This window comes from Egretta garzetta, unplaced genomic scaffold (genome assembly GCF_000687185.1).
Source record: "Egretta garzetta isolate BGI_Z169 unplaced genomic scaffold, ASM68718v1 scaffold343, whole genome shotgun sequence".
Classification (NCBI taxonomy): Eukaryota; Metazoa; Chordata; class Aves; order Pelecaniformes; family Ardeidae; genus Egretta; species Egretta garzetta.
The window spans coordinates 498,174-519,516 of NW_009259038.1; the positions used below are offsets into that span (position 1 = coordinate 498,174).

Genomic DNA, 21,343 nt, shown 5'->3' on the forward strand with positions numbered 1-21,343 from the left:
TAGGAAGCTCTGCCTTTTGATATTTTACATTATTTTTATCTTACTAATGTTTCTGAAATTCCTTAAAAGTAACGACCAACAAAAGATCATCTATGAAATTGCAACTTAATATTTATGCCTTTGAAAATTAGTATTGAAGCCTTGTCCTGTTTTGTCTTCAGTCAGTTTTCTGAATAATCCCTGTGCTTTCCTTAAGGAAGATTAATTAACAAAGAATGTTTTGTCCTGAGAGTTATAGTACACAAAATCTAAACAGCAAATAATGTGTGCAATTTTTATCTTTCTACTATTTGTGCTGTAACGTTGGGCTAAACCACAGTATGTTACTACACAATCAGAATAGGAAACATTTAATGAAGGATTACTCTCAGATATTTGAACACTGCCAATTTTTATCCCAAATTTCAAATTAAAAAGAAAGATACTTTTTACTTGTTCTACTCTGCTGTTGTCTAATCAGAAAAATATTGGAACTTCTCGCACAGCATAAAGTGCAAACTTAATTAACTTGTGTTTCTGTGAACCATTAATGATTAAAGTGCTAGCCTTATGGAAGTTATTCATTTCATATAACATTTCTTTTATTTTAGTCTTCCATTCATTTTAAGATGCCTACCTAGACTCTTCATAGAATGCTCCTTTTATTGTTTAGTCCATGGAAAATTTTAATTTTTTTTTTTTTTGTTAAATCAGTCAATAGTCATGGCAAGCAATCTTAAAGACTCTGGTTAGTCAAGCTGCATAACTTCAAGAGTTTAAACTGAATTCAAGATAATGCAATGTATCCTGATGTTTGTGTTGGAATGATAGTGTTAAGTCTGCGGGTGAAATATTTTTGTTTATTTGTTTTTTAATTTTACTGATAGCGAAAGAGGCAGATTTCGGAAGACCCAGAAAATGTAAGAGGGCACTTTAATGTGCAGAGACATCCCATGTTAACAGATTGTGTGCAGAAAATGCTTATACTTATTCACTAACTGCATAATCTGTTATTGAAACATTGACTCTACTGTTTGTGTGCATGGTGCTTTCAGAGCAATTACAACATTTATTGAAAAGAAATGTGTGTAATGACTAAACGTTGTAATCCCCGTTAACTGAAGAGAGGGCAAACGTGTCATTAGAATTCTGTAGGGTCAAAGACTTTGCAACTCGTTGAAGAGTATGGGAGCTTGTAGAAAATGACTGTCCAAGATCTTGCAATGCCTTTCATTTAAATGTAGGATTTTAGTTGCTTTCTTCACAAAATCCTGCCTGCTTTCCTATGAGCTCCTACTGCTGTTCAATCGATGCAGTACGCAGTTAGCAGATTACTATTTCTGAGGAAAAAAAATCGGGATGTTCCCCACCTCCCCTTACTTGTGTCTTGGTTTTGGCATGAAATGCTAAGGGGATAGATGATTAAAAACACCTGAAGAGTTAGTGCGCAAAGCTGTCTGATTTTACTGTATCTTCATGTAGCGTCTCTTTGAATTATGTAGGAAAAACATGGATAACAGAAATTGCCTTACAAGACGTTTAAGCAGCCCTCTTGCTTCCATAGCTCAGAGTAGTGGAATTTAAAAGCCCTCTCTTTGATTGGACTCAGGAAAATTTATCCCAGGCTGCCTCCTCTGCTGCATCCCCAGCTGAGATAGGAAGTTCTCGAGACTAAAACTGGTTTCCTGCTGTGCATTCTTAGGTGTTCCTTTTGCGAAGCTACTTCAGCGATCTGGGTCTCCTCTATTCTTCCAATCAGGCTCACGGTGTGTTAGAAGTAAATCTGCATGTGCCCTTCCTTTCTCTTGTTTTGTGCACTCCTTGTTTAATCCTATCTTTACTCCTGATTTCCCTATTCTAATTTTTCCATAAAAATGGACATCTTCCCTCTCTAAAGGAGAGGAGTGGGTGATCACGTAGCTTCTAGGCTAATGCTTCATAATCTCAGTTGTGTTCTGTGGTTGTTATCCCAGCACGGAGGGACTGAAGGTCCTCTTGCCCCCATCCTAGAATGATTATCAGCATTTCTAGCTTCAGCACAATTTCACCGTTTGACCTATAGATGGAGAAGTCAACAGTAGGGTTTATTTTGAAGTGAGAGAGTAGCTAGAAAGTACAAGTGCTGAAAATAGCTGATGACTGGTCTCTGAAGTTTGAGTGGAATCCTTTAAGGTTCAGTGCAGAGTAAGGCTCATCCCATTTTCCTGTCACTCTTAATCTAACTGCGAAGCCTGGGAGGAGGTGAAGATGCTTCTGTTGTTGGGGTGGGGTTTGGTTTGGTTTTTTTTCTTTTTTTCTTTTCCATCCAAGTTAAGGTTTACAATCAAATTCTTTTCTTCTTTTTGTAGTACTCTGCTCTTCTCAGTTTACTGTGCTCTGGGTTTCCTCAAAGAGAACAATAACCATTTAGACATTTCTCTCTAGATGATCAGGGGAGAAATTTGAGTGATTCAAAATTTTGCAGTGATTTTTACCTCAGGGAAACCGGAGCCTGTCCCTTGGAAGTCAGACTTGTTTAAAGGATAATCCCTCATGCCTTAAATGGGAAAAAACGTGTCCAGCAAAGATCTCTGGAGTTGTTTTTTTTTTAATCTTTTATTTCCATTTTGGTAGGATTTAAACTTATTTCCCTTTGTAATATATAAGAAGAGATGGGATTAAAAAAAAAATAAATCAGTAGTCAGTGATAGTATATCTGATCTTTGCAGTAGTAAAGCAACGTCTATAAAATTAATGAACTGAGTGGTTTGGGTTTTATGTAGCATAGAAAAATGTAAGAGCATATTTTGCAATGTCATGCACGAAGAATTCTGCAGCTATCGGGTTTGGGGTTTCTTGGCTTTTAATAGATCCCTTTGGTGAATTAGAGCAAGGAAGGTATGAATATTCAATTTTTTGAAATAGATTACTTTTCAGACTTAAAATTTTGTTGTGGATCAGAAATAATACTACCCTGTCTCAGAGAGGGGACTGAATTATAGCCACTTACAAAATATCATTTCCCTTAGAATACTCAGTTCCATTTCAAAGGCTGTGGGAGGCAAACCCAGTAATCTGTGCTCTCCTGGGGTTTTTTTCCCCATATACACTGAAGTTGTTCTACTGATAGAGAAACAAACCTGCTACGGAATTTCAAAAAAATAGACAAACCTAAGAAGCAACTTTTAGCATTTGTGGATTTTAGTATTTTGTACCTCATAACTACATAGTAAAACAGTCAACAGTTTTCAGCTGGAAAAATGTTTAAAAAATTAAACTGCCAGATGCCTGCATGCTCTTGGGAAAGAAGATAACTTGATGCTGTCAGAAGGAATACTGTGTTTGGAGGAGAACAGGCCTGAAGCAAAACAAGAGGCTCGTCCCCATCCCGCTTGCTCTGCAGTGACTACGTAAGATCTTTAACTGCTGCGGCTGGTTTGGAGGCAGTGCTAATCAGCTTGTCACTCTATAAATAACACGGTTCTGGAGGGGGTTTGAAATATCATATTGCAAAGATCAGAGAAGCAGCAGTGTCCTGCCAGCTGTGCACGCGCTGCTGCACGGTGGCTTTGGCAGCAGCGTGGCTTTGGAATTACCCACACGTCTCCCTGCCTTCTGGGATTCTTTCCATCCCGTGTTCAGGGGTGGCTGTTCAGGTTGCAGGGCTCTCTTCTCTTAATAGTCGTTCACAGGGTTTGGGGGTTAATGCGTTACTTTGTTCCGCAGTGAATTAACTGCGGCGGTTAAACCATGCGGAGAACTTCTCATCGAGACTGATGGATGCAACTTCTTCAGTTAATAAACACATCTTGGCCTACCCAGGCAGAACTTTGTTCAGTTGACTTCTGGACATCCACCTTGCTCTTGATGTGGGCAAGCCCTGAAAAGCTGCTTTTTTTGGAAAAGAGACTGTGAAGCAACAGTAGACTTTCATAATCCTTTTAATTTGGATTGTTTAGTAAATTTAAACTACAAATGACCCGTCAAGATCGACACATGACTCGAATCTCCGCACTTCAGAAATAAGTGTGGCACCTGGTTCTTGCCTCTCTATATTTCTTACCTCTTTATATTTCTTTTTCCTCCCCCTCCCGCCCCTTTTCCCCACTTCAGAGGCTCAGGTCAGATTTGAGCTAGCTGCCAGACTTTACCGGCATCTCTCAAACGTCAAGCTCTCTTGTGGGCCTCTGGGAGCATCCAGGTATCAAGCCAGAATATCCAATATTCTGTCGTCTTGCTAAAAATTCTCACTCTTTGTGAGCAGGAGGTACCTGTTCACTTCGTTTCATCTGCTTCCTGCTTCTCTTTAGGAACCCAGTAGAATTACAAAGATCTTACTTTTTTTTTTTTTTTTCTCCTTACTTCCACATCTTGTTCAATGTATTTAGACTTCAGTAACTATAGAGCAACCAGACTGATTCACTTTTTTACCTGGTTTTGGAGAATCTTACTTGTTGCTTGCTTCCTTCCTGAAAGAGGAGGAGGGGGAAAAACTAGGAGGGTTCTTCAGTTATAGACAACCATTGTCTTCCTATTTCTATTCAAATAATTCATACCATAGTGACAAATGAACCTTAATGTTCCCAGGTCTCGGCCAAAATTATTTTTATGGCTGAGACTTGAGATACAGCTATTATTTAAAAAAAAAAAAGTTAAAAGGTTTTGATTTGTCAAATGAGCTTCAGTGGTGAATTTTTGTCCCCTGGTTAATAACTAAATAATTTCTGAAATAAGCCCAATATATTAAAGAGAATAGTTAGTGGGGTGACAAGGAGAGGGACTTACCGTCCTGCTAGAACAAGTACAGATGTTATACACATGTATATTTTTTACATAACTATTCTAATTTGTGCTGAAAACTTCATGTACTGATAAATAACTTCTACTCGGCTGCATGAAACTTTTTTGTTCATATTTCTTTGTTTGTGGGGGGGGGGGTTGTTACATTTTTTCTTTTATTTTTTTTTTACACGTCAGTCCATTTACACTTCCAGTCCATCTTTCTCATCCATAGCATTTCCCTGTTCATTTTATCCACTGCATCTTCTCTGCTCATCATTGGTAGAAGATTCTGGCAGCACGGCCTGCATGTGGCTCCCTCCTCTTGTGCTGGCATGTGATGGTGGCACCGTTGTGTTCTCTTCCTTTCCCTTTTTACTAACAGACGCAGACCAAACTGGAGCATGCCCGCATTAAGGAGCTTGAACAGAGCCTGCTCTTTGAAAAGACCAAAGCTGACAAACTCCAGAGGGAGTTAGAAGACACTAGGGTAATGGTTTTCACTATTTAAATAACAAGACTGATTTGTGTTGTGGAAGATTTCTGATGACACAGTCTGCTGGGTATAACACACTCTGAAACGTACCCTTGCTCCTGCCGTGATCAGGACCTGCTATAGATGTAGCTGGAACACTTAAAATCAGCATTAATTTTGAGCTCGGTGTTGTGTGTGTGCATGCCTGTATATGTTTACTCACTTCTTCAAAAGAATTCAGGTAAGATGTCTTAAAACTGCAAAATTAGTACTTCAATCCAAGCCAAAAGTAGCAGATGGGACTGTGAGTTGACATAAAGGAATGTTCAGTGGTTCATTTTTAGAAGTAGCAAAGTTCATTAAATCCAAAAGAAGTAAGGTTGACCGTGCCAAATCTTTTTACACAGACAGTGGTTGGGGCTTGGTTTCTGAGGTCTTAAACAGTTGCTGTATGACTTGCTTTGCTAAATCATGGTTTGCAGTGGCTTTTTAGTTCTTTTTTTTTTCCACCCATGACATAATCTTTTCATGGATAGCCCAGTAGCATCAGTAATACTGTTGCCTGTCAAAATATTACTGGATGTACTTTGTCCCAAGTCAGAAGTTCAGCAGATGTCAGTTCTTAAGGAGATACATACACACACACATATATTCATGCCCCCACCTGCAGCATTTCATGAAGTTGAGGTAGGGATGAATATTATAAAACCAAGAATGTACTCTGTAATAAGTACTTTTTTAAAAGCAGTTGCAGGTAAGTGATACCTTTTTCAGGATGTTGGTATAATAGGGAGGTTGAAACAGTAACTTCCTAATTAGAAGTAATTGTGGTAGCTTTGCGTGCTTTTCCTTACCACAAACTGCTTCGACAGTCAGGGAAAAACTCGGATAATATGAGGATGCTTTTTCGGAGAGAACAATGGAGTGGATATAGAAGGAGATTCGAAAGATTTGTAGGCTAAAAATGTGTTTGTGTTTTTCTCTGACAGTCTCATAGTCGGCATGAGATGAATTAGGAAGCAATTATTTCAACAAATAAAGACTTTAGGGTTCTCCTTTCTTTTTCAGTCTGCTTTAAAATGGTTCTGAGAAACATTTTATTAAATATTGATAATAAACAAAAGTGTAGTTTGTAAGTTGTTTAGCAAGTTGTTATTTCTAGATAACTTCAGGAAAGTGAATTTAAATAAATTCCACCTTTAGAGAGAATATAATGTGCTTGTAATACAAAGACGTGGACATTTTTCCTTTTTTTTTTTTTTTTTTGGTGAGCAATAATTTATACACAAATGAAACACGAGTTGGTGTTGTTTCACAGCCTTCCCGGTAAAAGCAGCATTTGCTTTTACTTAAGGTTTCTTTAGACTTTCCATAGAAATAGCAGTTGACAATGAAACTCAAAGGTACTCTAATCCAAAATGCGGGTAAGAATACACTGATGATGTTAGTTTGCAACACTCGGTGGTTTCTTTTCAGCGAGGCCTAAGTGTCTTTGTACTAAACATATCTTTTATAATTCTTTCTTCTTTTCTTAAAACGCTGTTAATCATAGGTGGCCACGGTATCAGAAAAATCTCGCATCATGGAACTAGAAAGAGATCTAGCATTGCGGGTGAAGGAAGTAGCTGAGCTTCGAGGGAGATTAGAGTCTAGTAAACACGTTGATGATGTGGACACTTCTCTTTCATTGTTACAAGAAATCAGTTCTTTGCAAGAAAGAATGGCAGCAGTTAGCAAAGAACATCAGAATGAGGTGAATTCACTGAAAGAGAAGTTCAGAATTAGTGAAGAAGCATTGCAGAAAGAGATCAAATCACTTTCAGCTTCAAATGAAAGAATGGCAAAAGAAAATGAATCCTTGAAAACTAAGCTTGATCATGCCAACAAGGAGAATTCAGATGTAATAGAGCTGTGGAAATCGAAGCTGGAATCTGCCATTGCCTCCCATCAACAAGCAATGGAGGAGCTAAAAGTTTCTTTCAGCAAAGGTGTAGGGGCTCAGACAGCAGAGTTTGCAGAGTTAAAGACTCAGATTGAGAAGATTAAATTAGACTATGAAAATGAAATGTCAAATTTAAAACTGAAGCAGGAAAATGAAAAATCTCATCATTTAAAAGAGATTGAATCACTGAAAGCAAAACTGTTGGCAGTCACAGAGGAGAAAGAGCAAAACCTGGAAAGCCTGAAGACCAAACTGGAAAGTGTGGAAGATCAGCATCTAGTAGAAATGGAAGACACTTTAAACAAATTACAGGAAGCTGAAATAAAGGTAAAGGAGCTAGAGGTACTGCAAGCCAAGTACAATGAACAAACCAAAGTTATTGATAGTCTTACACCACAGATCAAAGCTGCTGAAGAAAAGCTTTTGGACCTTGCTGCACTTCAGAAAGCCAATTCTGAAGGTAAATTGGAAATTGAGAAACTTAGCAAGCAGCTTGAGGCAGCCGAGAAACAAATTCAGAATTTAGAGACTGAAAAGGTTGATGGAAGTAGCAAGGTTTGTATCAACATCCATCCTTTTATTTTTACTTTGTTTTTATTTTACATTTTTAGAGTTCTAATCTGCTAGAACAAATACATCACAGAAAAAAGTAGTTCTATTGAATGCGTATCTTAGTGCCATCTGAGGAGATTTAGAGAAAGTGTTCGCTGGGTGACGTCTCTCAACAGGTCCCTAGTGCTTGGTCTGCACCAATAAGAAAAAGAGAAGTTCTTTCTCCACTTTCTTGCTGCAGGCTTCGGCATGCCTCTGCTGAAAGCTTCCTGTTACGGAAAAGTTTGTTGGTTTATTTGGGAGAATAATCCACGTATCTTAAGATTTTTACCTTTGGGGATAGAGCTATTCAGCTAAAGTGACTTGGGGCTCAGTGGGGAAATGTTTCCTCTGTACCCTCAATGCCTTCCCTCTCATCAAACAAGATGGTGGAAGAGGCTGTGAAAAACAAAAGAAAGCAAAAAAGAACCTGGTGGAACTTTTTGTTAAGACAAGGGTGTGCAGTGATGTTGGAAGGCGCAGTTTCACAGCATTTTTGAAGCTCAGACTGCAGTATGATACATCTTACCAACATTTTTCTTGGTTTTGGATGAAATATCTCATTAAAGTTGCTAGTGTGGCGTTCGGTACTTGAAAGTTGTTCCGCCGCTGCAGCTAGGAATGAAAGTGCTGAGATGCCATTTCATTGTAGGGGTCCCTCCACATCCCCAGTCTATGCACGACCTGACGAGACGGAGCTCTGATTGTAAGAGTAGTGGGAAAGGAGCTGGAAGCAGCTTTCCTAAACCCTTCACAGATGGTTCCAAGATACTGGATTTCTGCGGACCTTTGACTCTATTTTTGAGGTCACACGGGGTTTCTGCACTACCCCAGGGTGGGGTACTGTGCCTTTTGGAAAATTCCATCCCCGTATGTGTATTGGTCTGAATGGCCAGTTGAAACAGAAATGCTGAATTCATCAGATGAAAAAGTTCAAACAATAAAGAACCCAAACTAATAATTCAACCGATGCTTTAACTTTGTTTGGAAATTTTGAATGTACCCAAAACCATCTGCCATTAAATAATGTTTTCACCATTAATTCCAAGAGAACTAAATTTTAATTATTTCAAATATATTTTGCAATGCAATTAGCACTGTGATGTAGTCACCAGTGGTAATTGGCTTTGTTCAGTTAACACATCACTTTTTTTCTTCAGTTTCTTTTGTTTTTCATCTTACACTGATTTTAATAGTATGGTTATTTCTTTCAGATTCAGCTTTTAATTTTCTTATTTTATCATTCATATTTGTAATTTTATTTTACTCCATTTCATCATCTTCGTTAGGCTAGTAATCTGGCCAAAGAACTGCAGGGCAAAGAGCAAAAGATTCTTGACCTTGAGAAAAACTTGAGTGCAGTAAATGAAGTTAAAGATTGTTTGGAAAAGGAACTTCAAGTTTTGGTGAGTAATACCCAAAAATTTTTACTTTATCCTTTGGATTTTGGTTTTCGTGGTGAGAGTGCAATTGAAATCTGAGGATCGACTCTGACTTGAGCCAGGTTTCTCAAAGCTATTTTACTCATAAAAAGGAGGCAAGGGTTTGTGACAATAGGCTCCATGTCAGAATGAAAAGAGCATTTCACCCGAGTTCTGTGTTACCAGGTGTTTTGGTTAAATAGAACACTTCTGTTTATAGATTTCAGACAAAATATTAAACCAAATCAAAAGCAGCATGTAGTTTAAATTTAGATTACTTGTTAAGGAACACGTGGTCCTTCTATTACAGCTGTTGTACAAATCAGTGCTTGCTCTACACACATCTTACAAATGGTTTTGTAAGACCTTTTTCAGCTGATTTCTCATTTTGTGGATTTAATTAAATTTGCAGGTATTCTGGAATTGGGTGGCATTTTCCTGAGAAAACTACACTGGAGTTAGTAGTAAAAAGACGTGCTTTTAGGTTTTACCGTCCCTGTCATAAAATCTTTCCATGGCCCTAGTAAAGAGCTGAAGTTGGTGGAAGAGTCTTGCTTCTTACCTTCTGCAGTAGCCCCCCTTTTCTTCACAGTCTGGCTTCTCTTCATGCTGGTAAAGCTGGGAAACACTGCGATGAGATTGCTCACGGGTTGCAGGTGTCCGCTGTGCAGCCCCTGAGCAGCATGGAGAGCTTCTTGCGTTGAGAAGCCCAGAAATTGCGTCTTCTACGCAGGACTCTGTGGTTGCGGTTCTGTTGCTGTGCTAGCTGACGGAGAAGTTATTTTGAAAGTTTAGGGACTTGCTTGCAACCAAGGCAAGGGAAAAATCTTGCTTTATGTTGCTGAATATGCCTATGCTAAACTGTGATTCGAAAAGTTCAGGTCTATTTATGATAGGAGTGAAGGCTGTTCTATTTTGTACTTTTCAATACCTAATATGAATTCAGTGGTTAAATTACACTGCTATTACCAAACCTTACCTTAGGTTTTTATCCATTTTTCAGAAAGAAAAGTTTACTAGTGCAGCTGATGAAGCAGAAAATGTTCAGCGAACTATGCAAGGTATGTCTGCTGCTAAACTAAACACGGAACTGAAAAGCTGCAGAAAATAAATGCTGGAAAATAAAGGGGTTTTTCCATGCACTTTCAAATGTACACCTGGCAGTACAGCAGTTGCAGTAGCAAAGGACAGGATTACTCATATTACTTATATTAGTCTCTTAAGAGTAATATACCTTGCAAATGGGTGGAATTGTCTGCATCTGAGTAGTTACTAACTTTTGTTTTCAAAATTTTACTTGCATAGAAACAATAAAAAAACTAAACCAAAAAGAAGAGCAGTTTGCACTCATGTCTTCGGAACTGGAACAGCTGAAGTCTAGTTTGACGGGTAAGGAAGCAATAAAATGGAATGTTTTGAAAAATGCATCAGCTTTGTGCTTTTGTATGCCTCCTCCTTGGCTCGCCACTTCCTAGTATGTAATGGTCTCACAAATGCATCTGCCTTCAAAAGAAAGCCTTTTTTTGAAGCAGAAAACAGCTTTGGTGGCAGCGCGTTTGGTGGCGCAGCAAGGTGATGGTGACGTTAAGGAAATAGTGCAGTAAGGCGGAAGACTTCCTGGTTGCCTGTGTTGCAAATCAATAGTTAAATTCTCATTTGATGTTGCAACAAAGTCATGCTGTGGTAATGGTCCGACACCAGGCAGAGGCCTGGGGACCAGCCTGAAGCATTACAAGTGTAAGATCCTTAATTCACAGAAGCCTTGTCTGTAGGTAGTGTTTTCTTTTTAAGGGCATCAAAAAGACCGTACGTTAGTCTGGTTGTCTGCTTCTGATCTCATAGGAGGGAGTCTTGCTGTATCTCTCTAGTCGTACCTCTCAATTTAAAACCAATGTAGAGTGATTATGTACCTTGTAAGCAAGCCTTTCAAAGCGTTGGGGCTGTAGCAGTCATCCCAAGGGCTGCTCTTGCCCTTGGTGGCAGTGCCTGCCCTGGAATGAGTTGTTTTCTCACTGTAGCTTCATGTTGCTCGCATTGTTTGTTTTCTGCTGCTCTACACAGCAGCTGGTGAGTTGTCTCGCCTGTAGGGTGTGTGCCTGCCTCTCTTACTGGATTGATGACCCTCTGATACGGGTAGAACTTCTATCTACTTCTCGTGGCCTGAAGTTAAGTGAATCACTTCAGAAAGGAAGATTACTTGACCAGTTGCTTTTTTACTATTTATGAAGAGTTCTTAACCTTCTGCTACAGTTAACAATTCAATGGTCAAACAGTTGTAATTTTGCAAGCCCTGTAGCATCAATATGGTGCTGTTTATAGTTCTTTACTATATTCTAGCTAGTCTGTGCATACCCTTTCTCTTAAATTTACTAGACTGCTAACCTTTGTCTTGCTCAGTGATGGAGAAGAAGTTGAAGGAGCGAGAAGAGAGAGAACAACAACTGATTGAAGCTAAAGCCAAACTTGAAAATGATATTGCAGAGATCATGAAGTCTTCAGGCGACAGCTCTGCCCAGCTAACGAAAATGAATGATGAGCTCCGGTTAAAAGAAAGGTATTCCACCATTGTCAGAACATTTTCACATTAATTCCGTACTCCTGCACTCCCTGCTTCTCATTTTATCTTTTTGTACATATCTGAACAAGATGTTCCTGAGTGTCACATTGATATGACAAGTGAACTTACTCTATCGAACTAAATTCATCAAAACAGTCTCCTCAGTGTGATTGGAAGAGCATTGAACATGTATCATTCTAAAATACTTATGTAACGTGCTCCTCCTTGTCCAGAGTAAATGAACATTTTAATAATCTAGACTGGTTTGTGATTGTGCTGCTTAATTATTTGATTACCTGATAAGCTTGGTTTATTTGGATATATAAAAGACTTGGGTCACACTTTTGACTAACAAGAGAAAATGTGTTTTGTTTCAAATAAAAATTATGTGTAGAGTAGTTGTTCTTTAACTACAAAACCCCAGACTGGGGACGAGGTCACTGGCAGCTGTGTTGCTCTGCACACAGTCAAGTGCTCGGTCTCACTTGTGAGTATTCAATTTAGCAGAACATTCTTCATATGTTAAATAATTAAATCTCTTTCTAAATGCTTGGACAGAACAGAACTTCAGCGTAATTTAGAGTCTTTCCTCTCTGCGCTTGTCGTGCTGTCGGCATAAGGTAATGTTCTTTTATTTGGTCTTTCTAGGCAGTTGGAGCAAATACAACTTGAGCTTACAAAAGCAAATGAAAAGGCTGTTCAGCTACAGAAAAATTTGGAGCAGACAACACAGAAAGCTGAGCAGAGTCAGCAAGAAACTCTCAAGATTCATCAAGCAGAACTGAAAAATATGCAGGATCAACTAACAGACATGGTAAGAACAACTTTAAAAAGTACTAGCTGACTGCGTGCTGAGTCGGTGCAGAACTGTTTCTTCAACTGTGCTCCAATTGTTTTGTCTTCTGTCAGAAAAAGCAAATTGAGACCAGCCAAAATCAGTACAAGGATCTTCAGGCAAAGTATGAAAAAGAAACTTCTGAGATGATCGCTAGACATGATGCAGATATCAAAGGGTTTAAGCAGAACTTGCTGGATGCAGAAGAAGCACTGAAAATTGCACAAAAGAAACACGATGAGTTAGAAACAAAGGCTGAGGAGCTGAAGAAACAAGCAGAACAGGCCAAAGTATGTATACTTTGTTACTCTGCAAGTGATTTAAAGTTTAAATCTTTCTGTTTCGGTGAAGCGCTGGGTTTTTCCTGGCTTCGTCATTTTGTAGTAGGATTTTTGTAGTGTTTCTTTTTTGAACTTTTCCAGGGTAGATTAATATTGATTAGGGAAGAGAAGCGTACACGACTAACTGGTGGTCTTCTCTAGATTACACAAGAATCCATGAAGTATGGTTCTTTGATGTTAACGTTTTATGTTCATAGATATCTGGCTCACCACAATCAGTTGGAGCCAAATATTATTCTCTGGGTTTTTTAAATGCATAAATTTTAAATAAAATATGTTGTGAACTATTTTGTTTAAAAGTGTTACACAACTGACACTTTGTTCTGTAGTATGACCCATATTATGTGCAACTACTTGCTATGTAGCTTGATTTTAGCAATTTTCATCTTTTTTCTCCCATTTCTTTGGCATTGCTGCTTGCTTTCATCCCTCATTAGTTAATTTGCTATAGTCTTTGGTTTACCCTTTAGCAAAATATTTAGTGTATAAACTGGCACATAAGTTAACTTTAAGTATCCCACTGATGTAGTGTTTTGCATTAAAGGGGTTGTGACTATGTTTTGGACAGAATCATGAGGACAATTAGCTATAGAAGGTGAATTTGAGAATTGGAAGTCAGTATCTAATACAACTCCCTGCATTTTAATTCACTTAGATTCTCATTAAATCATTCTGTGGCTCTTTCCTGAGCAATTTATATTTTGAAAATTTGGTGAGAGTAGTTTTAATAACAGGATGACATCTTGTATGGAGGAACCTTCAAACCATGATTTTTTTTTTATTTAACCACTGAAAAGTTTTCCTGCGGATGGTGGTGTTTTTGTAATGAAATATCAGTGGTGGCTGTCAACAGTTGAATTCACACAGGGACTGTGTGTCAGTGTATACACTTTGAAACTTAAATTACAATAGTTCTGTTTGCCCTTAAACCATATTTTTTATTTATCTGCTTGACTTCATTTTTGTTTTCCCTTCTCCCTGACTTTATTTTTTTAGTCCTTTAGCTCTGTGTTAGCATCAGCCAGAAAAGAGATTGAACTAATGTCAGACAAGATGAGGGGTTTGATATCAGAAAAAGAGACTCTGGCACAGGAGGGGAATACTTTAAAATTAGAGAGAGGTTCCTTGTTATCAAAGCTTCTAGAATTGGAATCAAAGATTTCGTTAATGCAACAAGACCAAGAAGAACTTCAGGCGATGAATGAGGAATTTAAATCAGAAAATAAAAAAATCCTAAAGCAGAAAGAAGAAGCTGAGGCCAAAAACCAGCAGGAAAGCACAGAAAACGTAGCACTAATTTCTGAGAAAAGCCAATTACTCTGTGAAATAGAGGCAGCACAGGCAGAACTTCTGAAGATAATTCAAGAAAATGATGCTCTCCGGTCTTCAGAGTCAGCCTTGCTCCAACGGTTGAAAGAACTTCAGGCTGACAAAGATGCCATGGGTGTGGTATGTCAGAAACATATCAAAGAACAGGAAGAACTGGAGCGTTATCAGAAGAAACTTCTGGAAGAGAAAGATGCAGTTCTTAAAGACAAAGATGATGTTATTCAGAAGCTGGAAAGTTCTTGTGAGGCCCTGGCCAGAGATCAAAGAGAGCTACTGCAAGAAGTGTCAACTCTGACTGCAGAGAGAGATTCAGCCCTCGGTGAACACTCAGATCTTAAAAATACACATAAAGCCTTAAAAAATGAAATGGAAAGTCTGTTGCAGACAAATCGGAGTCTGCAGTCCGAGAAGGAGATGCTTCTTAAAAGTATAGAAGAGCTTTGTGGGAGTTTAGACAATACCGTTAGTGAAAACCACGCATTAAAAGTGAGAATGGAAGAGATGCAAACAGAACTCGAGACTGAACATAAAGAACTTAAAAAAGCGATGCAAGACAATACGGAGTTGAAGGATTCCCTTGCTAGTCTCTCTCGTCTTCTCGAGGAAATGAAAGCCTCAAGAGAGATATCCAGTGCTGAACGTATTCAGTTAATTGAAGAGAAAGAGGCTCTTTCTTCATCAGAACGAAGGCTTTTGGCTGAAAGGGAGGAACTTCTAACTGAAAGTAAGGCAATTGCTGAAAAGCTTTCTAAAGCCACAGCAGATGCCATACTTGCTGAGAAGGACTTTACTGAGAGAATAAACAAACTGAACTTAGAAAAGGAATCTGTTTTTCATAAGTCGTTGCAATTTGAAAAGCACAATGAAGCTCTTCTTCAAGAGAAGAATGAATTGGAGAACAAATACTCAGAGCTTCTTGCTGAAAATAAGTCTTCTGCAAATGCAATTTCTGATATGAAGAGAGAACATGAACTGGATGTCTCAGCCAGGAGAGCTCTGGCCCAAGAGAATACCGTGCTCCGAGATTCCATTGAAGCTCTCAAGGAAGAACTAGGTAAGAAGACTTCAGAAAATCAAGAGCTAATAGCCTGTAAGTGTGACCTTTCAGATCTTCTGACAGAGGCCCAGGACGCCAGAAGAACATTAGAAAATGAACTGGCTGCTGTATCCCAGACCAAGCAGGTCCTGTCCTCTTCATTCAAGACCTGTTCCTTTGATATGGAAATGCTGACCAGAGAGAAGACTGAACTGCAGGAAGAGTGTCAGAAATTAAATGGAGAGGTTGAGACTTTGAGAGAAAACTTAACCATAGAAAAGGAGGCAAGAAGGCTGGACAAGGAATCATTTTTGTTGGAATGTGTGGAACTTCAAAGCAACATCAGCTGCTTAGAGAAGGAGATAGAAGAGCTGAGAGGGAAAAACAAAGAATTGCTGACTGAGAAAGAACTTTTAGTTCAGGGGAAAGAAAAATCTGAAACTAAACTGGCAGAAATAATTAAGGAAAAAGAAACTCTTTGTGCGGAGACAGAGCAGCTCGCTTCCAGTATCGAACGACTGAAGAGTGACTTTGCTTCCTTGTCCAAGTCAAAAGCAGAGCTCCAGGGCTTGCACAGCTGCGTCTCCCAGAGGCTAGATGATCTTCGACACAGGCAGGAGGTGATGGAGAAGGAGAGAATACGGTTACTTGCGGAAAACGACAGCCTGCTTGCTGAACAGAAAAGTCTGCTCATCATCAAGGAAAAAATACTAAAAGAGAAGGAGAAATTCTCCAAGGATTATTACGAACTGCACAAGGAAGTAGCACTTTTAGAACAAACTAATAGTGACCTCTCGGGCAAATTGCTGGTCTCTCAGGGCAGAAATAAGGTGCTGCAGGAGGAGATGAGCAATCTGGCTTTGAAACTAAAAGAAATTGAGACTCTCCAGGCCCAAACGGTAGTGCAAAAAATTGAGGTATTGAACCATAGAGTTAAACAATCAAGTATGGTTATACTAATTGTGAGCACTAACCCAATAGTTTCCTCTCTGCACCTCGTTGCACAATCAGCACTTCATCTCAGCATCAACAGGCTGGAATTACGGTCTCTCCAAATATATTACTTAGTTTGGTTTTTTTTTTTTCAAGTTGTAACTGTGACTTTGAAATACACTTTCACTCTAATACTAATTTTTTAAAAACCATTTCTAAATATAAAAGCCTATGTTGTCGCTGAATGTTGCAAGAAAACAACGTAAACTGTGAATAAAAAGAAGTTTTGTTTCCTGGATCTGGTAGGGAAATGGAGCAGCTCCTTCTTGTTGAAGTACTGTGCAGCTTAAAAGCTAGAGTCGTAATAGATAAGGGTTTAGATTAGATCTTTGTGTGATTTTGTGTTCAATTATAACAAACTACAAATTTGAGTTACTCAAAAAAACCCCATAAAACAACGTACTGCTCCTGTAAATTTAGCTGGATAAAAAGCAGTGTAAGAGAACCATTTAAATTTACACTCTAGGACCGTCAGTCTGTTAAAGACATCGATAATTCTGGTGTTCTTTTTATTCACAGGAGTGTTTTGTATTCACCACCAACAAATTCTGTGAAGTATTTTGAATTTCGGTTTGTGTGGCTTCAAGCCTATAAAATCATTTTGAATGCAAATTGGAATCAAGATGTCCTATAGGAACATATTCTGCCTTCCTAGGTACTTTAATATTCTCGTGAAGTATTTCCTTTACGATGGCATAATGAACAACACTGAAATAATGCGATAATTGGCTTTATCTCCTGTTTAGTTTTTAATTCTTTTTCAAATTTTTAACAGCTTTTTTATAATTCTACATTTTCTGGAAGCAGAATAGTCTGTTGGAAGTGAATATCTATTGAACTACTACTGTCTAAAGCGGTTAGAAATCCAAGAGCAATCACAGTGGTGGTAATTAGAAATCCGGGAATTAAGAAAGAAGAACTGGGCTTCCTCGGTGGTGACACAAGCATGGGGTTATGATCTATTCCTGCATGGAATTGAACCTTCTCAGGTCCATTTATTTTTGTACTTTATGCAGCTTCAAAATGCAAATAAATTCCTGGTTGAAATCTTTATTTAATTGGAAAGCAGCTGACAAACTGTGGAGCTGTGCATAAAGTATTGTGGTTCATCCTTTGCTTTCAGAGGTCCCTTGGGTAATACTTTATTTTTTTTCCCCCACCCCTCCTCACCCCCCTTTATATATAGGCTACCAAAATGGCAGAAGATGTTTTCCAGACCGTGGAGAAGGTGACCAAAGAGAAGGATGCCATTCACAAAGAGAAGATTGAAACTTTGGCCTCTTTGGAGAACTCTAGACAGACAAACGAGAAGCTACAGAATGAAGTAATGACATTGAAATGCTTTTATGTGAAAAGTTTTGCCTCGTTTGCAAGGACAGCTATTGAATTACAGAGAATTAGATTAGGCAAGAGTGGATTCTGTCATTTTCCCACCAGAATACTCAGTCTTCACTGGCTTGTGAAAACTCAGCAGCTGAGTGCCTGTTGATGGAAAACCTAGGTGCTTTATTTAGCTGGGTGACCTGTGTTCTTTTGTATTGTGCGTGGGGTTTCAACTACCGTAAGGTCGTGTCCCTTAAATCTTGGTGCAGCAACCAAAAAAAATTATCTTATGTAATAGGAGTTCTGGATGCTACATCAGCTTTTGCAGATCACAGAATCAAGAGGCGTGGGTTTGCCTTGAGGCTTAATCAGTCTTGCTCTGTAGCTTTGGCCAAGTTGCTTAGATGGGACCACTCTGTGCTTCAGTTCCCTGGTTGTAAGTATGGGGTGCAACTTCACGCTCTGATGAAGCGCTGCAGAGCTCCACGTAACAGTGCTCCTAATCCACTAAAGTTATCGCTCCCTTTCCCACCTCTAATGCACTCCTTGCTCTGTACTTCCTTTTTGTGATCTCGACGCGTGTAATGTTACCATTTCTTCTTTTTTTCCACTTTTCTGTTAATCAGAACTGTGGTCTGACAAGGGGCAAATTCTGCTGAGCTACGCACCGTACGAACACAGGGGCACAATGGGCCCAAAGAACTTCACAGCCCAACATGTACAGCAGTTCCTCTAGGGACCTGTTTTCAGTCTGTGTCCTCCCACCACTTTGTGACACTTCAGGGTTCGAAGAAGGGAAGAATGTCCTCACTAATCTCTTCCACGCTCTTTTGGCCCAGAGTATGTAGTGTGACATTGAACTGGCATCTTTTCTGCAGGTCTTGAGCACCCCGTGGCCTCTTTTTTGATGGCTCTTCCATCTTTTGCAGCTCCCAAAATAATGGGTAGTGAACAGCTGGGCTAACCTAAAAGCCACAGCTTGTGCAGAAACAGTAATGACTTCCAACAAGATCCGATGACTCGAGAATTAAGTGGTGACATTAATAATGGCAGGGGTTCATTTTCTGGATTAAAAAAAAAACCAAAATAATTCTGCAGGGTCCTCTAATGCCGTGAGAATGGCTGAAGATTATCTGTTACATAATGTGATGTGTCGCTGAATGCCAGCAAATAAGGCTTGCAAGCTCGCGGTGTTTACGTGGTCGATGCAGGCTCAGTAAACAGACACACAACAATTTGTCCCATGCGACAAGATCCCTGAGCAGAATTAATTTCTTATGGTTGCGAGCGCAACGTTCAGCCTACTGTTTCTCAGAAATTGAGGTATGGTAAAGCAGAACTTTGTATCAGTTATCTTAGAGGAATAAAGATGAAGGGAACAGCTAATTTTAGCAACAAGCGTTGAATTTTTTTTTTTTTTAAAAAAGTGCTTTGAGTGGTACAGCATTTAAAATGGAGGTATATTGGAGCTTTACCTTTTCTGTCGGGGTATATACATCAGATTACTGTAAGCTGCACTTCACTGGACTTTGAATCCTTTGTGCTGCTCGACTCAATTGCAGAAAGTCTCATAACAGTTCTTGTTAGGCAAATGTTTCTCAGTACAAACAGACTGGATTTATTTAAGGTCTAAAGATGAGAAAGCGGAACAGCTCAGCTCAGCCCCTCATTTTGCTGAGGATCTTTTCCGACTGCTACACCTAAGAACTGTAGAGTTTCATTAGTGTAATGAGGTGTTTTTTTTTCCCCTCTTTAAGTTGGACATGCTTAAACAAAACAACCTGAAAAATGAAGAGGAACTTAATAAATCAAAAGAGCTTCTAAATCTGGAGAACAAGAAAGTGGAAGAACTTAAAAAAGAATTGTAAGTATTTCAATGCTAAACCTGCCGAACCATTCCTTTGTAGTTACATTTACCTTCCATTTCTTGGAAAAATTGTCTTTCAGTGCCTTTCCAGTATCCTCACTTATCAAGCAGATATTAGGTAAAATTAAATACTAGTTTGACACGTATAAAACTTGAAATCAGAATGTTGCTCCTGAATCACTGAAGGGTACTGAAGCAAATCCTTCACTCCAAGCCTTGTTTGAAATAACTTGTTTGCTGGAGGAAGTATCGAGTTCTGCCACCTGAGGGCACTGGATTATTTTAAACGCTTTATGGTAAAGAAATTCTGTTTGGATTTAATTACAAGTACACTTGGAGCGTTGAGGAGTTTTAAGTGACTTTGTTTATGGAAAATCTGGTTCTGCTTGTGTTTTTCCTTGATGGTTTTATCCACTTTGTTCCTGTTGCCCCACTATGCGTTTATTTTCTAACTGGTACATTACAAATGCTGCATATAGTATGCAAAATGGAGTTAATTGCTTATCATTTGAGAGTCTTCATTTGAGAAACTGCCTCGTTATGTTCTACAACCTAATCATAGAATCATAGCATGTTTTGGGTTGGAAGGGACCCCTAGAGATCATCTAGTCCAACCCCCATTGTACACAAACAAATTAACTGCAAAGCATCTGATATAAAGTAATTTGCCCTGTGGAATCTCATTGTATCAAAGCTTTTGGTTTGCCACCGTGAATAAAAATCCCGGTTATTGCTACCCCGCAGTAGCTGCATGGTCAGAGAGGTAATGCATTAAATCACAGATCTCCGTTCCCACCTGCACTCCGAGAAGAATTCCTGGACTTATGGAGTGACAGCTGGAATCCGGACTGATAGCTAAGAGCAGCTTTGGCTCATTTATTATTACTGTTAGTTCCGTAAGTCAGTTTGTGGCGGTTCTTGACCACTGCTCTGCGGTGAAGACAGGACACACAGGAGGTGAGCACGCAGAATTGATGCTAAATTTCTGTGTGACTGACAGTTTCTGCTGCTTCCTCTTAAAACCCTGCGTGCTTGTACAGGCAGCAGCCTCCTTTGAGAAAGGCGGAATTTCATCCTGTGAGCAATCCTACCTGCCTTGCTGCTCATGGGAAATGCCAAAGCAAAGTAATTATTTCCAGGGTGGTTGCCCTAATGCTAGAACAGCACGGGGCTAGCAGACTCTGGTACCATGGAAAGACAAAATACATGAGGCTGTCATTTGTCAAGCAGAAGTTATTTATAGAAGATACTTCCCTGAAAACCTTCAGCACTGAAAGGTGCTCTCATGGTTCTGATCGCTTTGTGGGTGGTTTTAATTGTGGTTTTTTTTCCTTAAGGTTAATCTTAGTCATAGACTATTGCTGAATGTGGTCTCTAATCATCAGTGGTATGAGATGACGTGGATAAATGGAAGCTTGTCTAGTTGGTTTTTAATTGATTTTTGTTGTCGTAATTATTTTGTGTGTTGCCTTGTTTTAGTTAGAGTAAGGAATTTGCTTGATAATAGTCATTTCTTGATCAGCAGAAATGCGGGCAGAGAGAACACCTGGTGAAGGCAGCGCCCTTGCCTTTCGAAGGGGAGTAGAGGGGAAATTTTCCCCACCAGAGCTGTGACACTAGGTAGGGACATGGTGCTGCCTCTGGAGCCAGTGCCTTTGGGAGGAGGGAGGAGGTGACAGTGACATTGGTGGCCTTTGTAGAGTCTTCTGTGTAAAACTAGGGTGAAGAAAAGCAGAAATACTGGCTGAATGTTGTGTATTCACTTGGTGCTGCACACAGAATCACAGAATCGCAAGGGTTGGAAGGGACCACACTGTCCAGTGCACTTGCAGCTATCCGTTGAAAGTTCCTTGGCACTAAGCAGAGGGGAGCACTTCACACAAACTGACGCCAGTA

General features: G+C 39.3%; 1 protein-coding gene across 2 annotated transcripts in view; it reads left to right on the forward strand.

Moving 5' to 3' along the window:
* CLIP1 (CAP-Gly domain containing linker protein 1) overlaps window positions 1-21,343 on the forward strand; it is an 82,147-nt gene that overhangs the window by 44,198 nt on the left and 16,606 nt on the right. Inside the window, exons 11-20 of one of the 2 annotated variants that reach the window (XM_035890481.1) lie at window positions 5,123-5,227; window positions 6,765-7,709; window positions 9,035-9,151; window positions 10,170-10,227; window positions 10,472-10,555; window positions 11,564-11,720; window positions 12,372-12,537; window positions 12,633-12,848; window positions 17,444-17,581; window positions 19,338-19,444. In XM_035890481.1, coding sequence (XP_035746374.1) covers window positions 5,123-5,227; window positions 6,765-7,709; window positions 9,035-9,151; window positions 10,170-10,227; window positions 10,472-10,555; window positions 11,564-11,720; window positions 12,372-12,537; window positions 12,633-12,848; window positions 17,444-17,581; window positions 19,338-19,444 — 2,093 coding nt within the window. The remainder of the gene's footprint in view (window positions 1-5,122; window positions 5,228-6,764; window positions 7,710-9,034; window positions 9,152-10,169; window positions 10,228-10,471; window positions 10,556-11,563; window positions 11,721-12,371; window positions 12,538-12,632; window positions 12,849-17,443; window positions 17,582-19,337; window positions 19,445-21,343) is intronic. The other variant, XM_035890482.1, reaches the window with a different exon arrangement.